Source organism: Anser cygnoides, chromosome 11, assembly GCF_040182565.1.
Source record: "Anser cygnoides isolate HZ-2024a breed goose chromosome 11, Taihu_goose_T2T_genome, whole genome shotgun sequence".
NCBI lineage: Eukaryota > Metazoa > Chordata > Aves > Anseriformes > Anatidae > Anser > Anser cygnoides.
Genome location: NC_089883.1, coordinates 10531544 through 10557758, shown reverse-complemented (window position 1 = coordinate 10557758; position 26215 = coordinate 10531544). Strand labels below are relative to the sequence as shown.

Sequence of the window (26215 nt, the reverse complement as noted above, 5' to 3'; positions counted from 1 at the left end):
TTTATGGAGCAATAGAAAAGCTGATAAAACTCATTTCAGGGTATATGGTGTATGCTGAGTTTTAAAATGATCTGGGAGAAATATTTTTTCCAGCAAAGGGAACCAGAATCTTATTATTCCATTTCATGTTCAGAAGCTATATCTGAGTTGTAGGGGACAAGCAGTAGGTTATTGGATTTGAACTCTTACACAGAATTCATGATGGGAAGGGCATTTGGAGTTCAAAGATGGATTTTCCAGATACAATTACACCTGCTATTTCAACTCCTAAAAAAATAATCTTTGATTCTAAAGGATGCACAGCATCTGGCGTACCAAATCCTTGTTTCACAGTGGTGCTATTGAAGAGTCGCTGAGCCAATTAGAGTGGTAGTACTCCCTTTCCTTTATATCGCAGAACTTCAGATTAATTTGCTTCCAAATTTGAAAAATAAAAATGAGTTGTAACCGTTCCTGTATGTGCAGGCATTGCATGTTCAGATACAGCATCCACATTTACCTCAGCTATGCTTTGGGTACATAGCATAGGGAGTTGGATTCAGAAAGACTGATTTTTTTTTTTTATAACGTTTTTTTTTACATCATGAGCTAAACATTGATGTGTGGTAACTTAACAGTATACATCAAAAGAGGAGGCGGAATTTGAGCCACAGCATTTAGAATTATGAGCAGAAAGGTAAATATTAAATGGATCATTCAGTTAGTTTTAATCCTTTGGCTGAGTTTTCACATTAGGCATCATGCCAGAATTACACCTAGGAGGCACTGAGCTGGAGAATACACAAGCACACGTTCTTTGATAGAAGGGAAGCCCAGAGTAATTTGTTGCTCTGTAATCCCAGCAACAAATCACAAGATTCTTATGCTGCTGAGGTGACCTGATCTGTCAATACCAGGGGGAGGAGAGCAGAAGCATGTCTCCATCTGTGCCCTCCCACCACCCACCTTTGCTTGTTGAAGGGAAGTATACAGACATACGGTGTCTGGTTTGTGGCATACACCCAGACCTGGTGTCTGTGTTGTCCAAACAAGGGTGGATGTGAAGCTGTAATTCCAGACTTCTGTCTGCACCTGAGATACTCAAGTTTGCACCTATCAAAGTTCATATTGTATCCTACCTCTTGCAGTTTCTCATCCATTATGAGCTGTATGTAAAACAGGCAAATCTTAACAGTGCACACAGATATAGCAGAGGCAGTTTTGATGACTATGATATGTTGTAATCAGGGTTCTCTAGTGTCATTGTGCTACTATTTGTTGTCATCATCGTATATACCTCTTTTACAATACCCTGCATTTAATTCTCAACTTTCATTGAACAGGATGGTTTGCGAAGATTATCAGGGAATGAATACATACTGTCAGCAAAACGTAAGTCTTAATTTGGCACTTAATTAGATGTTAGCATATTAAAAAAGTTAAGAAATATGCAAAGTGATCAGTTGTTCTTTTTATGAGCATTGTTTTTACTTTATTTATATTTATAAACATTTTTCTGCACATTACTGAGCTTTACAGAAATGAGACCTGCTAGGCATTTGTACAGAAAAGAAAGCATGTACAATGAATAGTAGTGTATCTTGAGGTTATTAATAGTGATCTGCAAATATATTCTTCAACAGAAACTCATCAGGTCGCTGGCAGTTTGATCTCTCCAATCTCCCTCAATGACATACCCCCACGGATAACACAGGCAATGGAAAATGAAGAACACTGGGATTTTGATATTTTTGAACTTGAGGCTGCCACCCATAAAAGGTCAGTAGACTCAAGGGCTCATAAATTCAAGTTGCTGAAAATTGACTTAAATGTCATCCTGTAATCAGCTCTTCAATTTCTCTACCTTTGCTTTTCAAATGGAATTACTTATATTTTCAAAGTCAAATGTTTGAAATTTTCTCATTGTATATGAACTGATTAAATATTTTTGCTTCATCATATGTTCTTTCCTGTAGATTCCCAGTCAATATAAGTGAAAATTATGTATCTTTGATATGGTATAATAACAAAGCAACATCATTTTACAAGCCTTCCTTTTCTGTTTTCGAAAATAGAAAAGTTCTGTCAATCAAATTGTTATCTTGTGGGGATTCAAATTCAAATTATGTGCAACTACACACAGAGACAACACACTGGTCCTAATTTGATCAGTTGTTACAGACCATGATTTATGTTCTCTTTATGTAAGCAGGTATTTTTTTGTTCCTGGACAGTTCAAATACAGCTTTTCAGCAGAATTCTCATTTCTGGGATCAAAGGAATTTCTTTATTCTAAAAACTTAGTAGGCTACATATTATGTATAAGATTAACTGAAGAATATTTACTGATAAAAAGTAAAGCATACCAATTTCCATCACAGACATTTCCAAAAGTTTTGATAGTCTGTACTTCATTAGCAAGTGCTCCCACTATGATTGTAAATCAATCTTTTTGTTTAAATCCTTGGTTTTATTTCCTGATGCCTACCAAAAATTCTCCTCAGGGTCTAGTTTCATGTATAATGGTTTGTCTTAGCTTAAATCTTCTGTGAGATTGTAATTTGGAGGCTAGATTCTGCAATGAATTGACTATCTTAAGCCCCCATCAAAATCCCAGATCCATGAGAGCTTTGAAAAACAATGTCTAAACAAGATACGAAGGTATTTAATTAACACATACACACTTCAATTTTAGGCAATGTTTTTTGAGCCAAAAAGATGGAAAACATTCAGAATTTTTTTCTTCCTTAAAGTGATACAACTTTAAATTTCTTTGTAAATAAAGAAATTTGCACCATTATTTTAGGTTCTTTTTTTTCCACATTTTTATTTCTGATAAAGTATTATAGATACAGTGATTGAAAAATAAAATTAACGTAGTCAGTGTGATTTACAAATTTTAATATGCACATTGCAGTAACTTAAAGAATTAAATATCCCAGGTAACATGTATGAGATGACCAGACAGGTTTATCTTTTCTTAGTGGTTTGAAGAGGCCACAGGAGGACAAAGGAGGTGTTTTGTTGCCTAAAGATATTATAATTAGGATTGCTTCCTGCTGCTATTAAATAAAGGCAATTCATTTATTAAGGGAATTAAGGTGATCTTCAATGAATCACAACCATGAATATGTTATTAGTACTGTCTTCAAGCCTAAGCAGACATATGGTAGTAAGCCAAGATAATTCATTAAATCTAAGCTTACTACACTAGACATTGCGGTTCCCTGACACAGAAACCTGGAGAGATCTTTGGCAGTGGTACATGTGGTATTAACGATCTAGCAGTCAGGGAGATCTCACTTTAGCGAAATCCCAGCCAGCACCTGTTTTCATTTACTTCCAGAATGCTTCCATATCTCATCCTCTATTGCATACAAAGTCAACGAGCAATGGAAACCTTCAAGTGGAGGGTGTGAAAGAAATGGAGCAGCTCTGCAGAACACAAATAACACTGTTTGCAGCAATGTATAGTATAGATATACTTAACCTAACAGTAAACAAGCTAGTTTAGGAAACTGGCAGTAGTAAGATTACCTCCCTCCTCTAATGTTCTGTGTTTAGTACATAATAATTTATCTCATTTTAGCTGCAGTCTACATTTATCCAGCATAGTTTCCCCAAGCCCCAAAGTGCTGCTACATGGAGTACAGCATAAATACAGAGCCTGCTTAATATTCCTGATAGTGTGAGGAACTGGCATATTCTGAGAGTCAGCATGTGATAGGAAGGTTTCTACAGATCTGGATTGCAATTCTGAAACAAGCAAGTCTGTATACTGACCTGACATGTCATTGGTTAAAAAAAAAAAGGATAGATTCATACTATTCACACTATGTAATGTGCTTTCAACCTCATTTGTTTTAAAACTTTGCGTTTGTTTTTCTCCACAGGCCCTTGGTTTATCTGGGTCTCAAAATATTTGCTCGCTTTGGAATCTGTGAATTCCTAAACTGTTCAGAATCAACTCTGAGGTCGTGGTTACAAGTTATTGAAGCTAACTACCATTCCTCCAACTCCTATCATAATTCTACTCATTCAGCAGATGTGCTACATGCCACTGCTTATTTCTTGTCTAAAGAAAGAGTAAAGGTGAGTCCACATTTCTAAGAAACAGTGTAGGTGGGAAGTACAGGTGGGATTAAAGCAAGACCTCTCAGAAAAGATGCCAAGACCCATATGTCTACTTAGTGCTAACCCACGTGGCAGCTCTGAGGTCAAAGAACTGGGTTGCTTTACACAAGTTCTAGGATCTGTTGTGTAGTATATGTGGAAGAATAGATACTAGTATTACAGGAATTGAGCTATTCTTGATCAGAATAAGGGAACCTCCTTTTAAAACAAAAATTCCTGGTATAGTTAATTTTTCTCATATAGATGAGCTAATGACACTATTTTTGTGATGGTCTCCACACATACAGATTTAATCAATCATCATTTCGTATGCCTTTTGATGGTCATTTTGCAAAAGACTCCCAGGACAATATAGGCCGTAAAATATTTTTGGTGCTTCCAAAGCTGTATTACCCACTGGACGAGATGCCCTGAGGCTTAAAGAGACTGCGTTGGAGAAGATTGTTGAAACAGATTACTTGTTGAAGTTCCTTGTACCATAATGCCCAGTGGTGTATTAGAGCCTCTGACAAGCAGAATAAATCAGAGCAGCCTTTGTTCTCACACACCCAGAGGGCAGACTGGAGTGTGAGAAGGGGAATTAAAACAGTGCTTGCAAGTGTACGCAGTGGAGTGGCAGTACGTATTTCTGAGTTGCATTTTTAGATAGAAATTCCTACCCTGAATTGGCCTGCCTAAGGATAGTGCTAGTGACGGGCACTCGGCTGAGACATTTGTGATTGTAAACAAGCTTCTGACAGCTCATTAAAATTGTAGTAAGTCCCTTAACCTGGAGCTGCAGCTTATTAGTGTGCTCTCCAGAGGCTGACTCACAGATACCATATGCCAAGTGGGAATAGAACTTCACAGGATATTTGCAGTCCCTTATTTGCCAGAGGTTTAACTGGTCTTCCCAAGAACATCTATGAAAAACAGACGAGATCTGGAATCATTTCAATGCCACAGAAGCATGACTGCCTCCTCCTTTTCAAAAATGTTATTTCCATTCCTCTGTAGGCATAGCAAAAGAAAAAAAAATGTTGCAACAGAAGGAGTAGAATCAAAGTTCAAGATTCTCTCTTTATCTTCTCAGATTTACAGCCCAGCTGCTTTTGTGTTGTCCAGAGTTCAACTTAAGTTAAATACAGAAGGCCAGATTCTGCCACTCAGAATCACACAGAGATTTTTTTTTTAGTAAATTGAACTCAGTTCTTGTCTGGGAAAACTTTCTGGCTCCCAAATTGAAGCAGTATTCTCAGAATCATTTCCACTTCTGTGCCACAGGAGTTAACATGACAAAGTTAGAATCCTTGACCTGGAGTCAGAGGTAAAGGTACTGTAAATCCCTTTGAAGTTTGTTATGTCACACTCAGGAAATAAGCATGAGATAATTGCTGTGGCCCTACAGGTCAAGTATTCTCCAGTTTCTTGCCACTTTCCATCTACACGAGTCTTTCTCAGCCAGACTGAGATCAGTGTGGCCTTCCCAGGAGAACTTGTTCTAAAATCCCTCTTTCCTAACTTTATACCTCAAAATTAGAATCCCATGAGCAGCTGCTGAAAGAAAGAAGGAAGAACCTAACACACAGGAGATAGTATTTCAGACAATGGTAACTATGAACCTAGGGTAGAAATACTTCTTTGCCTTTTCTTTTTCTCTACAAGAACCTTTTTGCAGTCCTCAGTGAATAATATCCTTTCTCCATCAAAGTCACTGCATTAATTTCACACAGTGAAATAAGGTATGCACAGTCTTTTCTACTGAGTGAAAAAGTATGAGTGAAAAGTCTGACCATTGTGAATGGTACAATCAAAGTCAGTAAAAAATTTGGACCTTAACTCAAGCTAATTGGACTGGAAATTATCTGTCCTGCATCTAGAGTCAGCTGGGAACAATTCTGCTCATGTCTCTTTCGTTTTATTAAATTTTTTTAATATAAGTGCTTTGTATTTATGGTCCTTCACAAAAAGTGCAGCGTAAACACAGCATAAAGGCTAGTTTCAAAAAGCATACAGTAAAGTTTTCTGAGATCCTTGGTGTTTTTTCTCCTCTATGCTATTAGTACAGTATTAAAACTTACAGTATAAAACCTTAAAAATCAAATAGTTTTGTGTTTTCTGACAGGGTAATTGTAACTAGACATAAAGCAATAACCAGTGCAAGTAGACAGAAAACATGGAGTGCAGCATGGTAAAAGAAACTGAATCTGATACAGCGAGCACAGAACAATGTCACGTAATTTTTCCATGGATATAAACCATCAGGAATTCTTCACAGAACTCATATTAGCTGTAGCCTCAGGACGCTATTATAGAACTGGATGTATGTGAACTATTCTTTACAAATCACAAACCTAGCCAACACATACGTGGAATATGATTAGGACACATTCAGTGTCCAAAAGAAATGAAGGAGTCTGTTGGAAATAGAATTATATTTAGCAGTGTTAGGTTTTTTTCCAAGGGTATTTCCCTAACTTGAGTGAAGGTGGTTTATGTGTTGTTAGAAAACACAAACTAGTTTATTACTTCACATTTATTTAATTTGATGTGCTTTGTGAAAGGTGTGGCTAAGGCAAAATTCAAGAGGAACAAAATGACTTAAAAAGTCATGCAGTGTTCAGTGAAGCTTATAATGAATTTTCCATTGCTCTGTCTAGAACATCTGACCCTTACTGATCTGCAGAGTTCTGGCTTTTCTCCCTTAGCAACTTGGCTTAACCTTTATGGACAGAGTAGGGTTTCTAATGAGTCTGCCAGGAAAACTAAGCATCTTTCTATTTTCAGCAAACCTTGGATCCGATTGATGAGGTTGCCGCACTTATTGCTGCCACAGTCCATGACGTGGATCACCCAGGAAGAACAAATTCTTTCCTGTGCAATGCTGGCAGTGAGCTAGCAATTCTCTACAATGACACCGCAGTGCTGGAGAGCCATCATGCTGCCCTGGCTTTCCAGCTCACCACCCGGGATGACAAATGCAATATATTTAAAAACATGGAGAGGTAAGCTTAAACACAGGGTCCTTGTCTGCCCACTAACATCTCTTGGTTTCTTCTGTGTAGTACAAGATAATGCAAACAAGCATCCTAGAGGAGAGCATGCCTTGTGGATAACTGTATGTAGCCTTTGTGAAAGTTTGCTTCTAAAACAGTACAGTACTTCTGCCTGTCCTGCACAGGCTTAGGAGTCATTCCATGGTTTCAGTTTCTCCTGTGAATGAAAAGACAGACCTTGTCTAAGGAGCATACAGTGTAAATCCTGATGTTAGCAAAGTCCCATTTTGTATTCTTGGACACTGAAGATAAACTATGGCTGAGTGGATGTATGTTTGCTGGGTAGAACAAAGATGGAAAGAGTCAGGAAGAATCACTAAAACATTAAATGTCTTGTTGCAATGGGAAGGATAGTGAAGGACCTGCTCTTCTCCTTCCAGCACAGAACAGGAAAGACATTTAGGGTGAGGATGACCACTGCCTTGGCTGATTCAAGATACAGCTGAAAAGTATTGCTGAAAACTTGGCAGGAGCTTGAGCTGTGGTTGAGTGTCTGTGCTAAAAGCCTTGGGAACGCACCGGTGTGATGTGTCCTGGCAGCCCTCCTGAGTAGCTGGTGCCATTGCTTTTGCACAGCTCCTACGCTGTTTCTCCCAGAGATCCAGTCATGCCTCTAGCATATATGTCTCTGCACACCAAAGGGTACTTCATCCAGCATAGATGCAACTACCCAAGCCTTTCTTACTATTCTTTCTTCCCCTCGCACCTCTCAGCAGCACAAATGGTCTTTAGCATTTTTGTTAGACTTGTTTTAGCAAGCAGCCCTTTGTGAACCAGCCAACATTCTTAATTGTTTCCTTCTTTAAACAGGAATGAGTATCGAACCCTTCGCCAAGCCATTATTGACATGGTCTTAGCAACAGAAATGACAAAGCACTTTGAGCATGTCAACAAGTTTGTCAACAGCATTAATAAACCCTTGGCAGCGCTAGAAGAAAATGGGGTAAGCAACACTGCAAATCTTCCTTAAAATGAATAAGCAGGGACTGGGAACCCTTGGCAGTAGGAAATCTCCATGTGGTATTCCGAGAAAGTTCATGAGAAACATGGAGAAAGAGAGGTTAGAAATGTGTCTTTCACCTCTGGGTTTCAATGCCTATCTACTTAATGTCATCATCGCCCATTTTGAGGATGAGTGGGACTCACTCGGTTCCTATTAATATTGCAGCACTATGACGTTTTATGAGAACCAGCCATGTACTAGGGACCAGAAGCCTGTATATGTTCCTGTTAAAAATGTCATTTTGATGAACCCAGTCACTCCCATGGGGAGAGTGCTAGCAGCAAGACCTCGCATTCTTTTTGGCCATTTCTGCAAAGGGGCCAAGATTTGTCTCAGAACAGAAGCTCAATTACTCCCTCACTCACAACGGGAACCACTGGTGGTGCAGCATACGGGCAGGTATACTGACTGCCATATGGCACAGTCTGTGGAAATGAGGGCCCTCAGCTTTCAGTGCTGCCTGGCAGCATTCATGGGTTTTCTACCTACTTTCTTTTTTAATCTTTAAAATAGATCATGGTGGCATTATGTATCATATAGACATAATCAATAACCATCTGGAACCCCATGGACACAATGAAATTGCCTGTTAGGAACTCATTCTAAAAAACCACACCAGTTTCAATAACAGCTTCAACCAGCAGATTTTTTTGCCAGTAAGAGCAGTGTATAATTTTGTTGGAATGGTTTTTGCAAAGAGAAGATTTTCAGAAATGGTTATAATAAAGTTTGCAACAGTGGCAATGTCCTGCAGGAGCTGTAATGGTTTTCTGTGTTTTCTTACAATGCTTTTTTAGAAAGCCACATTTATGACTGTTGTGTGCAGTGGGGGTGGGCAGTCTTTTTATTATCAGAAGGTGGGAGAGGGACAGATCTTGCTCCTTACCCATCAGAAGCAGACTTCAGCTTAATTGTAGGAAAGTACCTTTGTCCACAAGAGTATATGCTAGAATTAGCTTTGTTCTTGGCACCCAGAGATGCTAATGAGAACTACATGAATGTGGAGACAAAGTCCCAGTAGGATACTGGTTTTACTGACTAAACTAGGAGAAAGGCTGTTAATTCTGTGGCTGTGAAGTATTTTTCCCAGACAGCTCTATGTTGCAGAAGGTTTTAAAGTCACAGACAAATATTGTTGACTTCTGTGGGTGCTGTGTTGGACCTTGTGTAGTTGTTTACCACCTAGGACATGCCTACACTTTAAGTGCCTGCTCACTGCTACCAGCACCTAGAGAAGACCAGAACTAGTTTGTGCATGTTTGTCCTTAGATTCATCATTTAATAGCTAAGCCTTTCTTATCACAGTTGGTCTCCTACCTTTTACAAATAAAGAAAGAATAGTGAAAAAACATGCTTAAATTGTAAAGTTGTCAGAGGTTACCAAATGGAAGGACTACCATCTCTTCAAAGTAGCGGCTCCATTTATATGCCCATTACAGTGCATTCAGGCCTGAATTCTATCTTCAGATTCTGTTTTCACTGACTCTTCTTTGACTTCTTTGAGTCTCTTCACTGCCCACTGTCTTGTCATGCCGTTTTCAGTTCTCACCCACCATTTTGATCCTTGGCTTCTCACTAGCTCTGCCTCTCCCTCCTTTTCCCTGCACTAGTTCTCGCACTCATGAAATCTTTCCTGTTTCAGCCTTCCTCCCTTCTTCCAACGGTATTGGCTTGCTCGTCTGCTCTCTCTTTCACAGCTCCCAGGATTTTTATGCCATTCTACTTGTTCCCTTTTCCATTTTTGCATTCAAAGCAGGCAACAACCTCCTCTTCTCTGCTGCTGTTTTTCTGCAGGTTTTGTTTACTGCAAATAAGGGAGAGAGAGGCTCCCTGTTCTTAGTTATAAAACCTGGATTTGGACAGTGTCTGATCCGGCACAGCCAAGAACTACAGTTGCAGCAAGAGTCTTGTTCAGACCCAGGCTCCAGCAGTCCCTATTGAATATACACAAACCACTTTTTTTTTTTTTTTCCAAAATTTGTAACATGTCCAGCAGCTTTTCAGAGACGGTGACTGGCTTAACCCAAAACCATTCCTCTAACTGAATTCCAGGTCCTCATTCATGAAGATGTGAGAAACAGCAGTAATTTTTAACATCAGCATGAAGACCTTATTTCCCCAATCTCATATTTAGAAGCCACCAAATCATTTTTAACTGCAATTTTCAAGAAAAAAAAATCTGCATGAGGTAGACACCTGATGGGGAAACTTCAACCAAATAATTTCAGTTGGCAATTATGGACAGTATTAAACAAAATCTTTTGATGTGAAGTATCAGTCTGCAGGCTAGCCTACAACCATAGCTGTAGATGTAGATTTTTTGTTGTTGTTGTTGAACGATTGTAAGAAATAGCACGCTAATACATATATTTGGATGCTGGATAAACATTTTTTGTTTCAGGATTGTTTAATGGAAACATAAAGCCAGCAAAATGGATGGAAAATTGTAAGGGTAAATGTTTCGCTGCTCGGTTCCTTGATTGTAACAAACAAGAGAAAAAGAAGGGGGAGTAATTCTTTGTAGATTACAAGTAAGTGAGCTAGCCAGGAAAAGCTAGGGCACTTCTCTCTCTGCACACAAGTCTGCAGATGAAGGAGCTGTTTGGCAGCTCCTTTATTCATCCCAGTGCTACCATACTGCAGCCCTGCTCAGCCCCCAGTTTAGCCTGGCATGTAGGCACACTAAGGAGCTATTCTCCAGTCAGAAAGAAAAGGAGTAAAAAGGGAGTAGATGGGGGAAGAAAGGAGGATGAGTAATGGTTATATCTGACAGAAGCAAGGAGGAGATAATGGCTGTTGTGATGAGGAAGGAGGACTAAAAGGAGTTGCAGAAACCTGTGAAGTAGGGGATGCAACGTAGAAGGCAATGTAGAAGGGACGAAGAGATTATCTAGCCCATCCACGAAGGCAGGAGTAATTTTACCTACAGAACTGCCTAGAAGAGGCTCGTGTTTATAGCCATCAGGGATGCAGAAGGCACAGCCCCTCTGGGGGCCTGTTCCCAGAGAGAGGAAGAGACACGGAGGAGAAGCAGGGGGCTGCTGCTGCTGGGTGCAGCACGCCACTCTGGGTGTGCAGCTCTGGGGTGCTCCGTCCTGCTGGAGGGCTGTGGCCTGGCCTGGCCCAGTGCGCTGAGCCCCCTCGCAGCCTCAAGGCGTGGGGTGCAGCAACTTTCTGAGCAGCAGTGTCTGTCCAAAGAGCCACACTCTTCTCCTTGCCTGTTACGGAGAGCTGGATGGCTGCTGCTGCCTGGGCCTGTACAGTCAGGCAGTAAAAATAAGGACAGTGACATACAGGAATCAAACTAAGTTTGATTCTGCCCTTGAGGGCCAGGGGCTGCAGAGAAATAATCTGCCCCACAAAGCATTTGTGATTCACAGCAAATTCTGCCCAAAATTGGGTATAAAGACAAAGGCTATATAATTTTTATCGAATTCAAGAAGCAAAATGTTTTCCTTCTTTTAGTTGGGAGTTTCTCAGTTCAGCAGGTTCCTATTAAAAGGCCTGTAATGGGTGAGTGGGTGAAACCAATCATTTGCTGTGCTTGTTACTAGCAGAACAACACTGACAGATCCCCTTTCAAGTCTGGTCGTATATCTGGTTGCAGCGGCAGCGTGTGTTTCCTGGCCCGATTTCCAGTCATGGCTGTGACTCAGTGTAATGTTTGCAGGCTGAGCTGCCAACCGTGTGTTCCAAATGGGACAGTTCCACTTATTATTTTTTTTATTTATTATTTTTGTACATATTTGTTCAACGAGCCATGCTGAGAAGCTGCTCTGTTTGCTTCCTTTCTTCTTTTGTTTCATAAACTGAAAAAAATCCTTTCCAGCTCCAGCATCCTTTATCCTCCCATTTCCCTTCATGATGTCACCTAAGCCCATGACAGGAAGCCAACATCTGACATGCAGAGACACCTCTGCACTCTGAGCAGGATGCTGGGACTAAGCACAGTTAGCACATTTTATTCCCAAGACATCCGCATCCAGCAAGTAGAGCTGTGCCCTTGGTTTGAATGGATCACGGAAGCAAACATCCTTTCTTGATTCCTGGTGGTTTACCTAGGAGGATATTCTCTACTACCCTTAGCTGAATGATCTCTACTCATTTTCAGTCCTTAGTTTTTACACATTGCTTTTGTTTCTGGAGCCTCTGTTACTTTATGTTGACTTTCTCTTGCCTCATGTTCCTATGCATTTGGAGATGTATGCAACTCACTTTGTTTCCCCTGTACTTTCCCTTCTGCATATCTAAAAATGAGGGAAAAGAATTGGTTTGAGAGTCTCATTTCAGTAGGAATTGTGGGGCTGATGTTTCTGAACCAGTAGCCTACCAAATGACAATTAATAATCTAATAATTATTATTTTCTTCCTTCAGAAAGAACTTTATTCCTCAGAAGAACTTTCTTCTGAAAAATATGTCCTAATAAAAGATCAGAATGTTTCTGCTGCTTTGTAGAAGCTGGCTAGTATCTCCCTCTTTGTGCAAAGTGCTGCAGAAACTGGTGGCTTATTGTTCTTGCTATTATTCCTGTGACTCCTTCACTGCATTGACTACAGACCAAAACCTTGTTGTGTGCTAGAGAAGTCTAGTATATTCCTTGCTTCACTTCTTTTTTTTTTCCAAGTAGAAGATGAAACTTTATAAATTTCTGTACCTACTCATCCTGAAAGAGTCAGGTAATAATAAGGTCCTTAGATGTGATTTTTTAAGATATTTTAATCCTGAATGTCTGTTCTTTGGAAACTCACTTCATCAGAGCTCCACAGAAAATAGCTTCCAATCTGGATCCTTGGAACCTTTACTCATATTAGCTGTATGCTGGCTCCAAATATAGAGTACTGTTGACGTGCTTGTATGTGCAGCCTGGGAACCAAATATAAGCTGTGTGTGGGCTGAAACCTTTCCTAGACTTGCAGAGGAAAGATGAGGCTGTTCAGAAGCATGGTTTTAATATATTGCTTTAATACCGATAAACTCTCAGAAAGCAAAATGCCCAGTCAGGTCAGAGACTGATGGGCTAACATAGCTGCAGTGGAAGGGAACGAGGAGCACGCCTGAGAGGCAGTGTGGGATCTGGCTCTCCTAATGGCAGCAGCGCTGTCATAATGATCGATGCTCATGCTGGTGAGATTTGCATGCAGAGGACGACTGTGCATGTCGTGTCAGTTCTTTTTTTGTTAAACCAGCTATTCCACTGTTAATGTGCAAGTCTATTAATCCTTGCATTTCAGCAGAGAATTACATTTTTCTGCCTGCATAGTGCTCATCACTATGTGTGCAGTGATAAATGGATCCTCTCCACACTTTTAGAGGCAGGTAGGGCATAGAGGGATTAGGTGACTTGCCCAAAAATGCCCAAGAGATCTGTCACAAATACAGTGAATGAATCCAGAAACTGGAGTTCGGTGCTAGCTCAGAGCTGTGGCTAACTTTCATAATCCCCCTATAAATTCAGCTGGACATCAAATATGATAGTCAGTAACAGGACCGATCCCTATAGGATCTGCTGAAAACATTCCCAAGGCACAAAGCTTTTGAGTAACAGCTAACAGTTTTTTGTTAATGGATTGCTTTTAATTCTCGAATGTTACAGAATAATGGTGATGGAGAATCAATCAAAACTGTTCTCACGTCTCCTGAAAACCGTATCCTTATCAAACGGATGTTGATAAAGTGTGCAGACATTTCCAATCCATGCAGACCCATAGAGCAATGTATAGAGTGGGCTGGACGCATCTCTGAGGAGTACTTTGCACAGGTAAGGCCGCTAAAAAGGGCTGCTGACATTACAGGTGAGCATCTCTGTAAAAGCAAATAGAAGCGTGCATATACTGCCAATGTTTCAAAACATCTAAGGGTGCATTAAGCAATCTGAAAAATACTGGTTGTTTTAATCTGAAATGATGGGATATTACTCATGCCAATACTAGATACCTTCAGACAGAAGAAAGTTGACATCTACAATGCAAATTCTTCAAGACTATAATGCAGTTTTTGAAAAACTTAAGCCTTTAAATTGTTCAGTTTGGAGGTTGTGGGGTTTTTTTTTTGTGTGTGTGTGTGTGCATTTTGCTTGCATGTGTTCCCATCACAAGGCAGAGGAAGGGTGCCTTCTAAATATCCACATGCTGGCTATGTCTCAAGAATAGGATTACGAGGTTCTAGTGTTAGCATGGGAGCAGCACTCACTACAAAAAATACTCTAAGACCTTAGTAAACCATGCTGAAGAAGGGTTTTAGGAAGATGAGAACATGGGGCAGGCAGATTCATTATTACTGGTGACAGACCAAATACTGAAACTGGGCCTTGGTACCTCAATGGGAAAAAAAAAAGAAAAAGAAAAAAAGAGGATAAAAAAGATACTTTGCTACCTCTTATTTGCACAGAATTCTCTTCTATTAGAGTCTGACCATGGATATGCATGTTTTAGCTCCGAAGCAGTCATAACTTCAATTAGTAATGCACAGAGTAACTTAAGGACAGCTTTGTGTGTAAATGCAGATGATAAATGTCACTTTGTGCAAAACACTGGAAGGCACTATTCAGCTACTGTTTGGCTGAAACCTGTGCAAGTAGGTGCTTAAGATTAAGTTGCTGCTTCTTCAGATTTCTTGAGGTTTCTCTGTTTATTTAGCAGTTGCATGCTCTAGTTGCTGTCAAACAATCTGCTGCTAAAAGAACCCATTAATGTAATGTGTCGTGGAATAATCACAAGAGTGTTCTTTGCAGACTGATGAAGAAAAGAGACAAGGTTTACCTGTTGTGATGCCAGTTTTTGACAGAAATACTTGCAGCATCCCCAAGTCACAAATATCATTCATCGATTACTTCATCACTGATATGTTTGATGCCTGGGACGGTAAGTGAAACTCTGCTGTATTTCCTGACAAGAAGCATTTTGTAAACATTTGAAAGTACTGTGATATAAAATTGCTTTCTTATGGCTCCTAAAGAAAATGGGAAAAAAAGGAAAGATTTTTACAGTTCAAGTAAGCTTAATAGCTTCATTATTGCTTAGAAGTATTTTGATACTGCTACAAACTATATTCCCGTGGCTTCTCTTTAATATATTAGTTTCAGGCAGTTTTTAACTTTCTTTTTTTTTAAAACTTGCTTCCCTGTAAATGGAGAACAGAACACATTCTCTTTGATAGCACTTTAGGCATAATCATTTTGTCTGTGTTAATATCAGTTACTCTTCAAGAAAAATTTCTACAGTCTGGAAACTGCTTGGGGGAGCAGCTATTTCCTTCCAAGTGCTGCCTCCATGGTAAAAGTGGTCAGAAATGTGACTCTCCTGAATGCCAGATCATGACGTGACTGAGATTCGATAAAGTAGTATAATTACAGGCATAATTAGTTATGCCCCTCCTGCAAAACTGCACCCCTTTGCTGGTGCTTGCAATACCCGTATTAAGTAGACTCACAGAATTGTTCTCAGTAGCCTGGGAAGATACATGAGTGATGAGAGCTATAAAGCCAGAAACATTTCAAGTACCAGTATGACAGATTTAAGCTTTCCTACTTAACACAGTTGCCCAGACATTTTAAGTGATATTTAAGCAGACAGAATCATGTGACTGTTCCAATTCTGCAAACTAAATACACTCTGCCCTTTCTTCCCTAGCATTTGCAGACCTGCCAAATTTGATGCAGCATCTGGATAATAACTTTAAATACTGGAAAGGACTAGATGAAAGGAAGCTGCGGAGTCTTCGACCACCACCACCAGAATAGCAATTAGACTATGGTGTGTAATTTACTAACCAGATGCATATTTATTCAAGCTCACTTTTGTTCATGTGATTTGAGATTTGTTTTGGTCTCTTCAGTATTACAGTAAGGCTAGCCCGTGCACTTGGGGAACTTTCAAATTCAAGAGAACATGAGGTCAGCAGTTGACTTCCACAAACTACCATGTGTGGACTCCAATGAAATAAGCCTATCAAGTGGAATTACACTGGATTGCTGCAGTACTCGTACTGAAGAGGGTTCATTAGTGAACATATTTTTGTGCTGTCTTCAAACCAGTATGTGAAGCTGGAAGACCTTGAAGAATTCTCATAAAAAAAGGACATTCACCAGAAGATTTTGCATAATTCTCAATTCTGCAAGTGAAAAATATCTATTAATAGTGACTCACAGCTTTTATGAGAAAGCTACATGCTTTTTATAAGCACTTAAGACAGTTACGTAGAACAATCAGACGTTTAAAATGCAACTCTCCATGAAGGAATTTTTGATCTATGAAAAATAGATGTACTCTATTTTTTCACATCACAGAAGGTGCAATCATTCACTTCTGAGCACTACTGAAAGTGAGTTCTCTTTAAGAAATTTAGTAGCAAATGTAAAAAATAACACAAGAATTTTTGAGGTTGATCGTTAGCATCTATGATTAAAATGATATGTTTTATTTATTTTGTTAGATGTTCAATATTTTCTATGAATTTATAAATACTTAAAAGCCAAAGCCAACTTTAGATGCATTACAAATTTACATGATTCATACTCATTAATATACATTTAATTGATGTACAGACCTTTTATTTTCATAATGCAAATACAAAATACTATACAATGATACATTTTTATTGCACTGTAAGGATAGATGTGTATGTTTAAATATTGTCTGATTTATGTTAATTAAAATAAGTTTTATTGCAAAGGTCTCACTTGAGAATAGTAGAATAAACAAGAAATGTATACTGTCTGAGCACCAGAACTGCAGTAGTTCTCCCACAAACCAGTGACGACCACCTGATCTTCCCTTGGCTACAGAAGATGATAATATGTTGGAACTTTTTGTTTTCTCCCATGAAATTTTATGACTGAATTCCCTGTCAAAGTCTGCCTTATTTTATATAGTATTTCTACAAAGCATTCCACAGCATATATGAAGAGGTAATACTAAACATCTAATGAATTTCAACATTTTATAGTGTATGTATTTTCCTCTGCCATGAAAGAAACAGAACATAAAACCTCCAACAAAAACCTTTAACTCAACAAGTTTGTAAAGGCTGTGTACCTTCACAATTTGAATGAAACCTTCATAGCAAACACCAGAAAATAATAAAATGTATATTTTAAGAACTGTCAAAGTCCTAGCCATTTCATTTGAAATGTATACGTACTTTGTAGTTTGCAGATGAACAGATGCATGAAATCCTTTTTAAAATAACTGCTGTCTGGGGAAGGGAGGAGTTGAGGGAGTTGGATTGGCAATAAGGGTGATGAAAGGTGGTGTATGGCTAGCAAGTCCCTCTGTTTGTGGCCTGCCCTTGGCAAACCTATCAAACCCTTCTGTGCACTTAGACACTGTACATAGCTAGAAGCAGTGCCATGCTGTATTCCACTGAAGGACTGAAGGAGTATCCTGTCAGCCTTTCCAGTAGGCAGGAAGCCACTCCAAAAGCACTGAAGGAATTGCTAACTATTGTCAGTTCAGAGGCAATTGACTGATTTTAGAGAAGGGACGTTTTGAACCATTCCTTAAGAATCACAAGCTGAGGAGAGGTGGATGGTGGAGCAGTTCAGGGGCTGCAGCAGCAGGAGCCTTAAAGCAGGTAAGAAAGGAACAGGTGACCGCTCCAGTTGTTACCTGTTTCTGTGTTTCTCCTTCATCTCCTAGCTGATGATATTCATGATTACTACTATTTGTAGCTCACTGCTCTTTGTGTTTGCATCGTGCCTTTCTGTCAGTGCTGCCCTCACCGTACTTGTGTGTTCTCCCTTCCTACTTGGTATCTGGGTTAAGTGCTGGGGCAGCAGGCAATTCCCTAATTCCCTTTATTTTATCGATGTTTGTATATTGCCAAATCTGGTGGGGCTCAGACCCTGCCTAGAAACATCCAGATCATACCAATATCTCAGTGATTATAGTTGCATGGAGGGTACGGGGTCCTCGTCGATCTTCCAGGGGTTTGACAATCATTACTGAAGGTTAAAAACAAACAACAACAACAACAAACCACTCTATCCTCTTTTCAAAGGAAACATGCAAGTAGAGGGTGAGTTAGCTGCCAGATGTGTTGTTTTCCTGGCAGCATTACACTGTGTCTCCATATACATGAATCTATTGTAATCAGCTGTAATTTGCCACCTGGTGTTAATCTCTTCCATTGCATGCAGGCTCCTGTGCCTAGTTCAAGGAAAAAAACTACTCTGGCTCCATTAGAGGAAAGCTGCATCAGACCTTCAATATCTCTACTAACAAGCTGCAAAGAGGATAGGAGAGGAAAAGTAACAGCATATGAGTCCAGAGAATGCCTTCAGGAAGGGGGTAAAAAACTTTCTTCATAAGGGTAGTTAATGTTCTGGGTTGTATTAACGAATGGTAAAAGCAGTTAATCTGCTATAAAAGTGCCTGCTGAATCATCATTGAAAAGATGTGAACAATATGATTAATTCCCTGAAATTCACACTGCATCTTTAATGCCATTACTTGGAGTGTAGAGCTGTGCTAATCAGCCCTCTGTATCAGCTAGATTTATGCCCGTATTGCTGTACAATAAATTCACTTAATGTAAAACAGTAATTTGCAGCCACTGAATGCAGCTCTGTTCATTCTCTTGCCCATCTAAATTTTCTTGTTGCCAGGGACAGATTATAATTAAAGAAAGTCTGGAACCAGCATGCTTGATCTTCACCCAAGTTCTCTTCCCACTGAGTGTCTCAGTGGATTACATCCCTTTTGCTTTTTCAGTCTGGCACCCAGGGTTGGAGCTCTGCTGGGGACAGGAACCATGAGTTTATTGATGTATTGATGGTCCTTGACTGTGGAAGGGGAACACTGGAACTGGAAGAGTATGTTTAAAATTATTCCCAATTTCAGACAGTCTGGCAGTCTTATACAGAATCTACACTTTTCCTTTATTCTTGGTTTAATGCTAATACAAGAGTAAATTCCAATGTAGACATGATAATGGAGAGTTCTTTTATTCACCTCTGGGGCTTTAATCTTACAGCTTGTTTTAAAACTGAATAAGGTTCAGCAATTGAGCATTAAATGAACCATTCAGAATTGTTAGCTGTTTTTTGTGTTGCATATTTTCATTCAGGCAATACTGCTGCTAAACCTGGGTATCAATTTAGTTGCTTCCAGGTGAGTCTGGAACTATTATGATCTGGAGAAGAAAAAAAAAGTTGGTACTTCAGAAAATTGCCTGAGATGAATATCTTGGTCCCTTCAAGGGATAGGTATAAAATTCTGGGTAATAACTGCTTTTTACAAAGGAGAAACCAGGCAGGTATTGTGCATAGCCAACTTGTCACAGGTCTCAAGCTGGATTTCATACTAGTTTTCCCAATGGCTCTATATAAATTAAAAATCACCCAAAATTAAATGGATGTCTTGGTTTTTGTTTCAGTGCTTTTCTTGGTAGCTCTCTCTGCTTGTTTCAATGGAGACATCATTGATATGATGCTTGAGAAAATGTGTCATGAACATGAAGGAATTCAAGCAATGACAAAGCCTTTCCTACATGAAAGAGCAGAAAGGATAATAAAATTAACTATCTACTAATCCCTCACAGGATGCTCAGAGACAGCACAGGGAAACTGTAGCCAGTTGTGTCTTTCTGTGAGACCAGAAGGGTTTGAGTCATGACTCTGAGTGGAGCACTCCGAAATGAAGTCTCAGAGCTATTCACAAGCTTCAAAACAAATAATCTCTCTGCTGACCTGTGACATCATGCCTCCAAGGTACAGTGGTCCCGGGGTGCTTGTTAAATGATAGTGGGATGGATTGCATTTCATCCTTACATGATGTTAGGATGCAGAAAACAAGCTTTTAAATTACTGCCATGTCCCTCTGCAGCCTGTGCTGCAGGTTCAGAACAAAGGGGATGTCCAGGTGCTTCACATATTTTTTTGTTTTGCTGAAGCTATGGTTCTGTAGGCAAAGGATTTCTTTGTTGTATCTCCACTAAATGTTTTCTGTCACTCCTGCTTTGAATGTTACTAGGGCAAAGTGTCTCATATTTTCATTTTTTTCCTTATTTAACATCTATAAGGATCTCCACCCACACTTCCCAAGCAAACCTCAGTGAATTCAGCTTTGCAAATCTTGTCTGGTTATGTTAGCATCCTCTTTAACAAGCAAGCCAACTGAATTAGAAAAGGCCAGAGGATTCAGAGCCACTAAGCAAAATGGGCTTGAGGCTTCTAAATGCATCTGAGATCCTGCACCTTCAAGCCCAGCCTGTGGAGTAACAGTAGGTCTTTCTCAGGCCAGGGAAAGGATTCTCATGTTTTGATCTTCCATTTTTTCCCTCTCAGCTTCTTTGTCTTCCATTTTTCTTCCGACGCCATTTGCTAGAAGTACTTCCCTCAACTTTCACAGGCTGTGGATCTCCCTCAAACACACAGCCCTAACACTAGGACTAAATCCTGCCGTTCAAACGGACACTTGCTGCTTGCAACAACTGTCAGCACAATGCAGTCTTCTTTTTCTGATACAACTTAAAGGGAAAATACCCCATATTGGCTGAAAGCCTTACACTGGTAACAACAGACAGGAGAGCGCATTAGTTAACTGAAGCAGCTTGTGAGCAGTGCACTGCTACTGCGTGCAGTGTGGACATGTATGCAAGGTCTTTTACATTGTTCTCCCACACACAAATGGAAGTTAGGAGTGTTTGCAGGCATCCCTGCCTCTGGGGTTATGTTAGCAAATACAAGCAGCCTTGGACACTTGTTGAAATTTGAATCTCGCCTTTCTTGGTTTGCTTGCTCCCCCCCTCGAGTGGCAAGAGTCATTGCTAGAGCTAAAACTAATCTTAGTTCAGTCCATGGTAATTAACAAGTTACTTCTTCCTTTAATCACATAGATTTTTCTTGAGGTCGAGGAATAGCACAGTGATATATAGTTTTAGAGGGGAAGTGAGGAAGGTGATTGCCTGGCTTTGAAATGAAAGGAGGAATTTAGCAAGTGTGCAATTATTCAAGTAAGAAGTTGGTCCTGTCTGTCTTTAATATTCCTGAGTAGTATTTGATGTAAATCCTTCCCTAGAGTTCATTACATTAGCTCTCAGCTCAACCTGAGCACGCTGAGTGCCAAGTTCGGTGTGCAGCGCATTTTATAACCAAGCAGTACGATGTCATGCTAGTGATCCTGCAGCTCCCTAGCTCCTTGGCAGGAGGCATGGTTTTGTCTTCAGTCTGAAGATGGAATAGATGTTTGACCAAATTCCCTTACTGTTTTCAACACGGAATGTGTGAGTATTGCTTTTCCACCAGGAAATGTCCCTTTTTGCCTAAATTAGATGTTATTTTGCTACTAATATTTTTCTTTACATGAAATTTTTCCTTTATAAGAAAATTCTTTTTTCTTCATAGATCTCTAAGTGCTTTACAAGAAGACCCCCACAGCCCTCTTGCAAGTGGGTAAAACAAGCTGCAGGGCAGCATAGTGCTTTGTCTGCACCCACCCCATGGGAAATTCTGGCCTGGAGCTGGGGGGTGCTGGGCTCCTGCTGAGGGCTCTGGGCTTAACCGTGCTGACTTTCAAAAAAAAAATCAAGAAGCGAAATTGGGAAAGCAGGTGATTTCGTAATGGTTTGCCACAGACACTTTACAGAGATACTGGTCGGAGCTCCTGAGAAGCCAGAAATTCGCCCTCCCTCACCACCTTCGCTGAACTTCAGCGAGGCTCACGGGACAGCCCAGAACCACCACTGTGTGCACACCGTGTCCCAGCGCCTGTCCCCAGCGGTGGGTGGTGCCAGCTATTTCAGACACTGTTTACCGTAAGTAAGACTGCAATGATACAGGGTGAATGTAAGTGCTAAGAACCAGGCAAGGTGCCCAGCCGACACACAGAGCCAGTGCCTGGGCTGGGAATGGCATGCATCATATCAGACGGTTTTGGGGCATAGTGAGGGAGAAAGCACCCAACTGCATGAATAGACAGTTCTCAGGACATTATCAGAACAGAATGAAATTCTCCTCACCATGCAACCAAGTCCTAAAACTGAGCAGCCTCTCCCAGCCCCTGAAAATCCATGCTGGCAGACGCAGTGCAAATATGCTGTCCCCTGCTATGACAAATTGCTGACAAGCCAAGGTCAGAAAGCAGAAAGTTTTCTGCACTCTATCATGCCAGGAATAAAAAGAAAGAAAGAAAGAAAGAAAACAAAAAGCCTTGTTTTAAAATAAACCGTTTTAAATAAGCAAATGTTCTTTTGAACCACCATAGAGTACAAACCTAACAATATTTGTTAAGTAATTATCAGTGACATATTTAAATCTGGCTCAGTATGTATTAGCAAAGTGGTATTTGTGCTGCTTTTGTTGTAACAAGACTCAATAGTGTTTCTAGAAGGTGATCTGAAAAAAGGGTTTTTCTTTTTTTTTCCACTTAGTGTCACACAGAAACATTTGCTGAGCAGCAGACCCGCCTCAGGACTTTCAAGAAAAAACCTTCCTAAGGTACTGATTTCAGTGAAATCATATTTCTCTTTCATTGGCTTAGTTCAGTTCATGTTCTGCCTCTGAAGTGTTATTTTTTACCCATAAATCCACTTCCTTTTATCACTATGGCTTTCTGAATTGTCTGCCCCAAGACTGCAAATGCAGCCCTATTATTATAGTCTGTATCTGAAATGCCACAGTGCTGTGGCTGAATAAAGTTCAAACACATTCCACCTCTTCTGATCAGCTGCTGCTCCCTGAGGTCTGGCAAAAACTAGGCTCACTGCTATCCTTGACTACAGCAAGGCTTTTTAGGGGGCGAGGGACCACCTCACAGGACTAAAATCATGTGAGGCCCTTGGGAGGTTGGAACCACAACGCACTTGACCCAGAGTCTGCCAAGATACGCTAGCAAAATGCAGAAAGCCACTGAGGGACCAAGAGGGCACAGCACAGCCTGAAAGCTGATGGTTGCTTTATGACATGCCGCAAAAGAAAAAAGTAGTATCAATTTCTAATTTAAATTGACCTATGTAAATTTATTTGTATTTTTGTTTATCCTTTGATGTTTGCTTATTTAACTTTTGTAAGAGCCAGATATTAACTCTAGGGTTAATGCATAGGCAGAGGAATGCAAAGCAAGAGCAGTCTATAACCATTGTGACGCTGGATTTAAAATGGTTGTTGTGAAGTTCTGCACTGGGAACAAAGGCTTTATTTTACATCTGATGGGTGGTGAGGAAGTCAGAGTGCTCCTTAAGTGTCCTTTCCTGTATGTCAATACATGTTATCTCTTTGGGCCTGCTCAGAAATTTGGGGCTTAATAAATCATTACCATAGACCACACACTTCCACCTCCTTCTCTCTGCCATTGTGGGGTGTGGGTGAGGCGGAAAGATTGTGCTCTGTGGGACCCAAGGGGGAAAACTGCAGTTTATAAATCAGGCTTGAGCTACCCTGAAGTCATAGTGAGGCTCTGCAGGCAAAAATGCCAGCTAGGCTTTTATCTGTATGCCATGGCATCACAGGTCGATACCGTGACTTCCTTCTCTTCTTTAAACCTTTCATGTCAGAGGAATCAAAGACCCCTACCTCCAAATTGCCTCAAGTTAATAATAGCACAAACAGTAGTTAGCCCAGGTTTGAAAGAGGCTTTGATTAGATACTGCTCTTTGGTAAGCCATTTGAAAGGCAGTAGGCAGTGTTTACTTTGCTTGGAAGAAAAGCCTGATGAGCAATTTGCTTTTCTTTTGCTGATGCCAAGCAGAGCTTTGTTATCCCTGGAATACGGAGACCACAGAAGTGGTTTATGGCTACTGCTCTTTACTGCTATTTCTTTGCTTTGTGTAAGGATAAAAACTCATGCACGAAGCCCAGCGGCCTGGCCTTATGCGTGACAGCTGCTTCTGTGCTGAGCCTTAGCAACTGCCTTGCCCCTCAGCTTGCTCTCCCATGGCTGTTTTTTCCTGCCTGGAACTGGCCTGGGAGGCTACAAGAAAGCTTTATAACTCAGATTATAAATGGTGAGGGCTTTCAATGTTCACTTCATTAAGCTTTTTACTACCCGGGGAGCCATGAGGCCTATCTGACCCTCAGTGTGCCGGCACATTAACCACGTGTACTCCTGCAGCTGTCGGGTCAGTGTGCAACAGAGGCAGGAGGTGCAGAAGGGTCCGGGGCCCCTCCTGACCATGTGTTTTTAAAGCCTCCAACTGGAACACACGGAATTTTGTTTTAAGATCAAGAGAGAACCAAATGCCTCCAAAATACCTCCAAACAAAGCGTCTCAGATGGCACCATTGGCCCAGCCCTACAGGCACAGTTAGTGTCCTCACGGACTGGGGGGAGCTGTGGGCACAGGGGCTGGAATAAATCGGGAACTTGGCCAGCGCCTGGCCCTTCTGCCACCAGACAGGCGCTATGCGACATGGCAGCGTTTGGAGAGGGCTGTTACGGAGAACGAGAAACGGGCCCTGCGACACTCAGGGCTAGTCTGGCCGCTGCATTTCAGCCCCGCGGGGCTGCCGGCGCAGAACTCTCTTTAAAAACAAATAAATTAAAATCACGGCCCCCTCCTAAAAAAATCTGGGCCCCCGGGCAGGGCAGCTCAGGGGGGCGGAGGCAGAGCCCGCTCTGTTCCGGGCCGGCAGGGCCCGGCCCCCGCCCCCGGCGCGCCAGGAAGTGGCGGCGGGGCCCGGCCCTCAGGAAATGGCGGCGGCGGCGCCGGCCGCGGGGCGAGGCCGGGCGGGACCAGGACCCCTCACGGCGGCGGGGGCCCGGCGGCAGCGGGCGCGGTGGGCAGAGCCCAGGCCTGCCCCGCTCGGCTCCCGGCCTCCGGGGGCTGCCCCGGCCCTCGGCGAGCCCAGCCGCCGTGACGGGCCCCGGCACCCGGCCGCCATTTCCGCGCTGCCCCCGGACCGCGTGCCGCCGGCTGGCGGAGGAGCCTCGGTGCCGTGGCAGGTGAGGAAGGCGGGCGCTGCTCGGCCCCTCGCTCCGTGAGGCCCCCGCAGGGCTGGGGCTGGGACAGCGGACCCCGGTACCTGCCAATACTGAGCCCGTCGGCCTTAACGCAACCGAGAGGAGATGCAACAAAAAAGTCAGCGGTGCCGGCTGGGCTGCCCAGGGACCGGCTCGGCTCCAGGACACCTGCGGTGCTCGGCAGGGGGAGCGGGAAGCGGGGCGCTGCCTCTGCGCGGTGCCGGGCTGCCCGGCGGTGCTGTGCTGGTGAGCGATGCCGGTACCGCTGGGGGCTGCTGCAGTGCCGCTGGGCCTGAGGGAAGGACGGGGAGCTGCCTGCCGGGGGAGGCAGGCGGGCTGTGCGGCCAGGCTCCGGAGCCTCCTCTAGAAGAGACCAGTCGCACCCTGAGACTGCCCCGAGTTTCCTACAGAGGTTTAGCTGGAGGACTAAGAAAGTGGAGCCAGTGACATTATATTGACTCCACTGATACTATCCTCCTAAAATAAACGGTGGAAGAACAAGGCCTGCCTGTGAGATAAAGTCAGGACCTACTTCCTCTACCTACAAGTTTTTTTTCATGGTAATCACAGCAGGTTAAAAGGCAAGTGTTTATATAGAAAACGCGGGGTGGGTTTGATTTGAATAGAACACACCACACCACGTTCTAGGGCTGCTGTGTTGCCTGTCGTTGCACTTACACTTCTGATGTTCTCACCTGTGTTTGCTCACAGCCCGTGGGTTCCTTTGTCCGTGGCTCCGGGACTGGGTGATGAAGGACACGACACGCTGAAGGATTATGGTAACCAGTCTGAAAACTAACTGTGTTTGTCGCAGTGGGTGTTTAGCCCTCGTCATTAAGCGTACACCTGTTAACCAGTGCAGCCTTGCAAAAGGGCTTGGTGCGATGCCCTCCAGTGGCAACAATGTGTACTGGTATTTTAAATCAAGAGGGGACAGAAGGGAATTGGAAAAAGCGATCCTAAATATTTGATACCCCTAGATGCAAAGGTACCTTGGGTCTTAGGAGGTGGTTTCTCCCAGAGGAGGAAACCCTGTTGTTTTCTGCATGAGGCCAAGACTTCTGGGTGTGGTTTCAAGTCCCTGTTGTGCCACAGTCCCTGTGTTACCTAGTCTGTGCTGCTTCTGTGTTATTACAGGATACTGGAAGAACAAGGTGCCTTGAGAGAAC

At 41.9% G+C, this 26215-nt stretch overlaps 1 protein-coding gene and 1 non-coding gene across 8 annotated transcripts in view; both read left to right on the top strand.

Annotated features, from left to right (window-relative positions):
• LOC106043357 (high affinity cAMP-specific and IBMX-insensitive 3',5'-cyclic phosphodiesterase 8A) overlaps positions 1-26215 on the top strand; it is a 141683-nt gene that overhangs the window by 112673 nt on the left and 2795 nt on the right. For 5 of the 7 annotated variants that reach the window (XM_048072057.2, XM_048072056.2, XM_013192768.3 and 2 more), the window contains exons 15-23: positions 1323-1371; positions 1623-1758; positions 3873-4071; positions 6880-7097; positions 7959-8091; positions 13746-13910; positions 14883-15012; positions 15781-22586; positions 25758-25825. In XM_048072057.2, the coding sequence (XP_047928014.1) occupies positions 1323-1371; positions 1623-1758; positions 3873-4071; positions 6880-7097; positions 7959-8091; positions 13746-13910; positions 14883-15012; positions 15781-15890 (1140 nt within the window). In that variant the 3' untranslated portion in view covers positions 15891-22586; positions 25758-25825. The remainder of the gene's footprint in view (positions 1-1322; positions 1372-1622; positions 1759-3872; positions 4072-6879; positions 7098-7958; positions 8092-13745; positions 13911-14882; positions 15013-15780; positions 22587-25757; positions 25826-26215) is intronic. The other 2 variants (XM_013192769.3, XM_048072055.2) reach the window with 2 other exon arrangements.
• Positions 25465-25595, top strand: LOC125183729 (small Cajal body-specific RNA 15). The gene has a single exon (XR_007166205.1). It is a non-coding gene; the product is annotated as a small Cajal body-specific RNA 15 (non-coding RNA).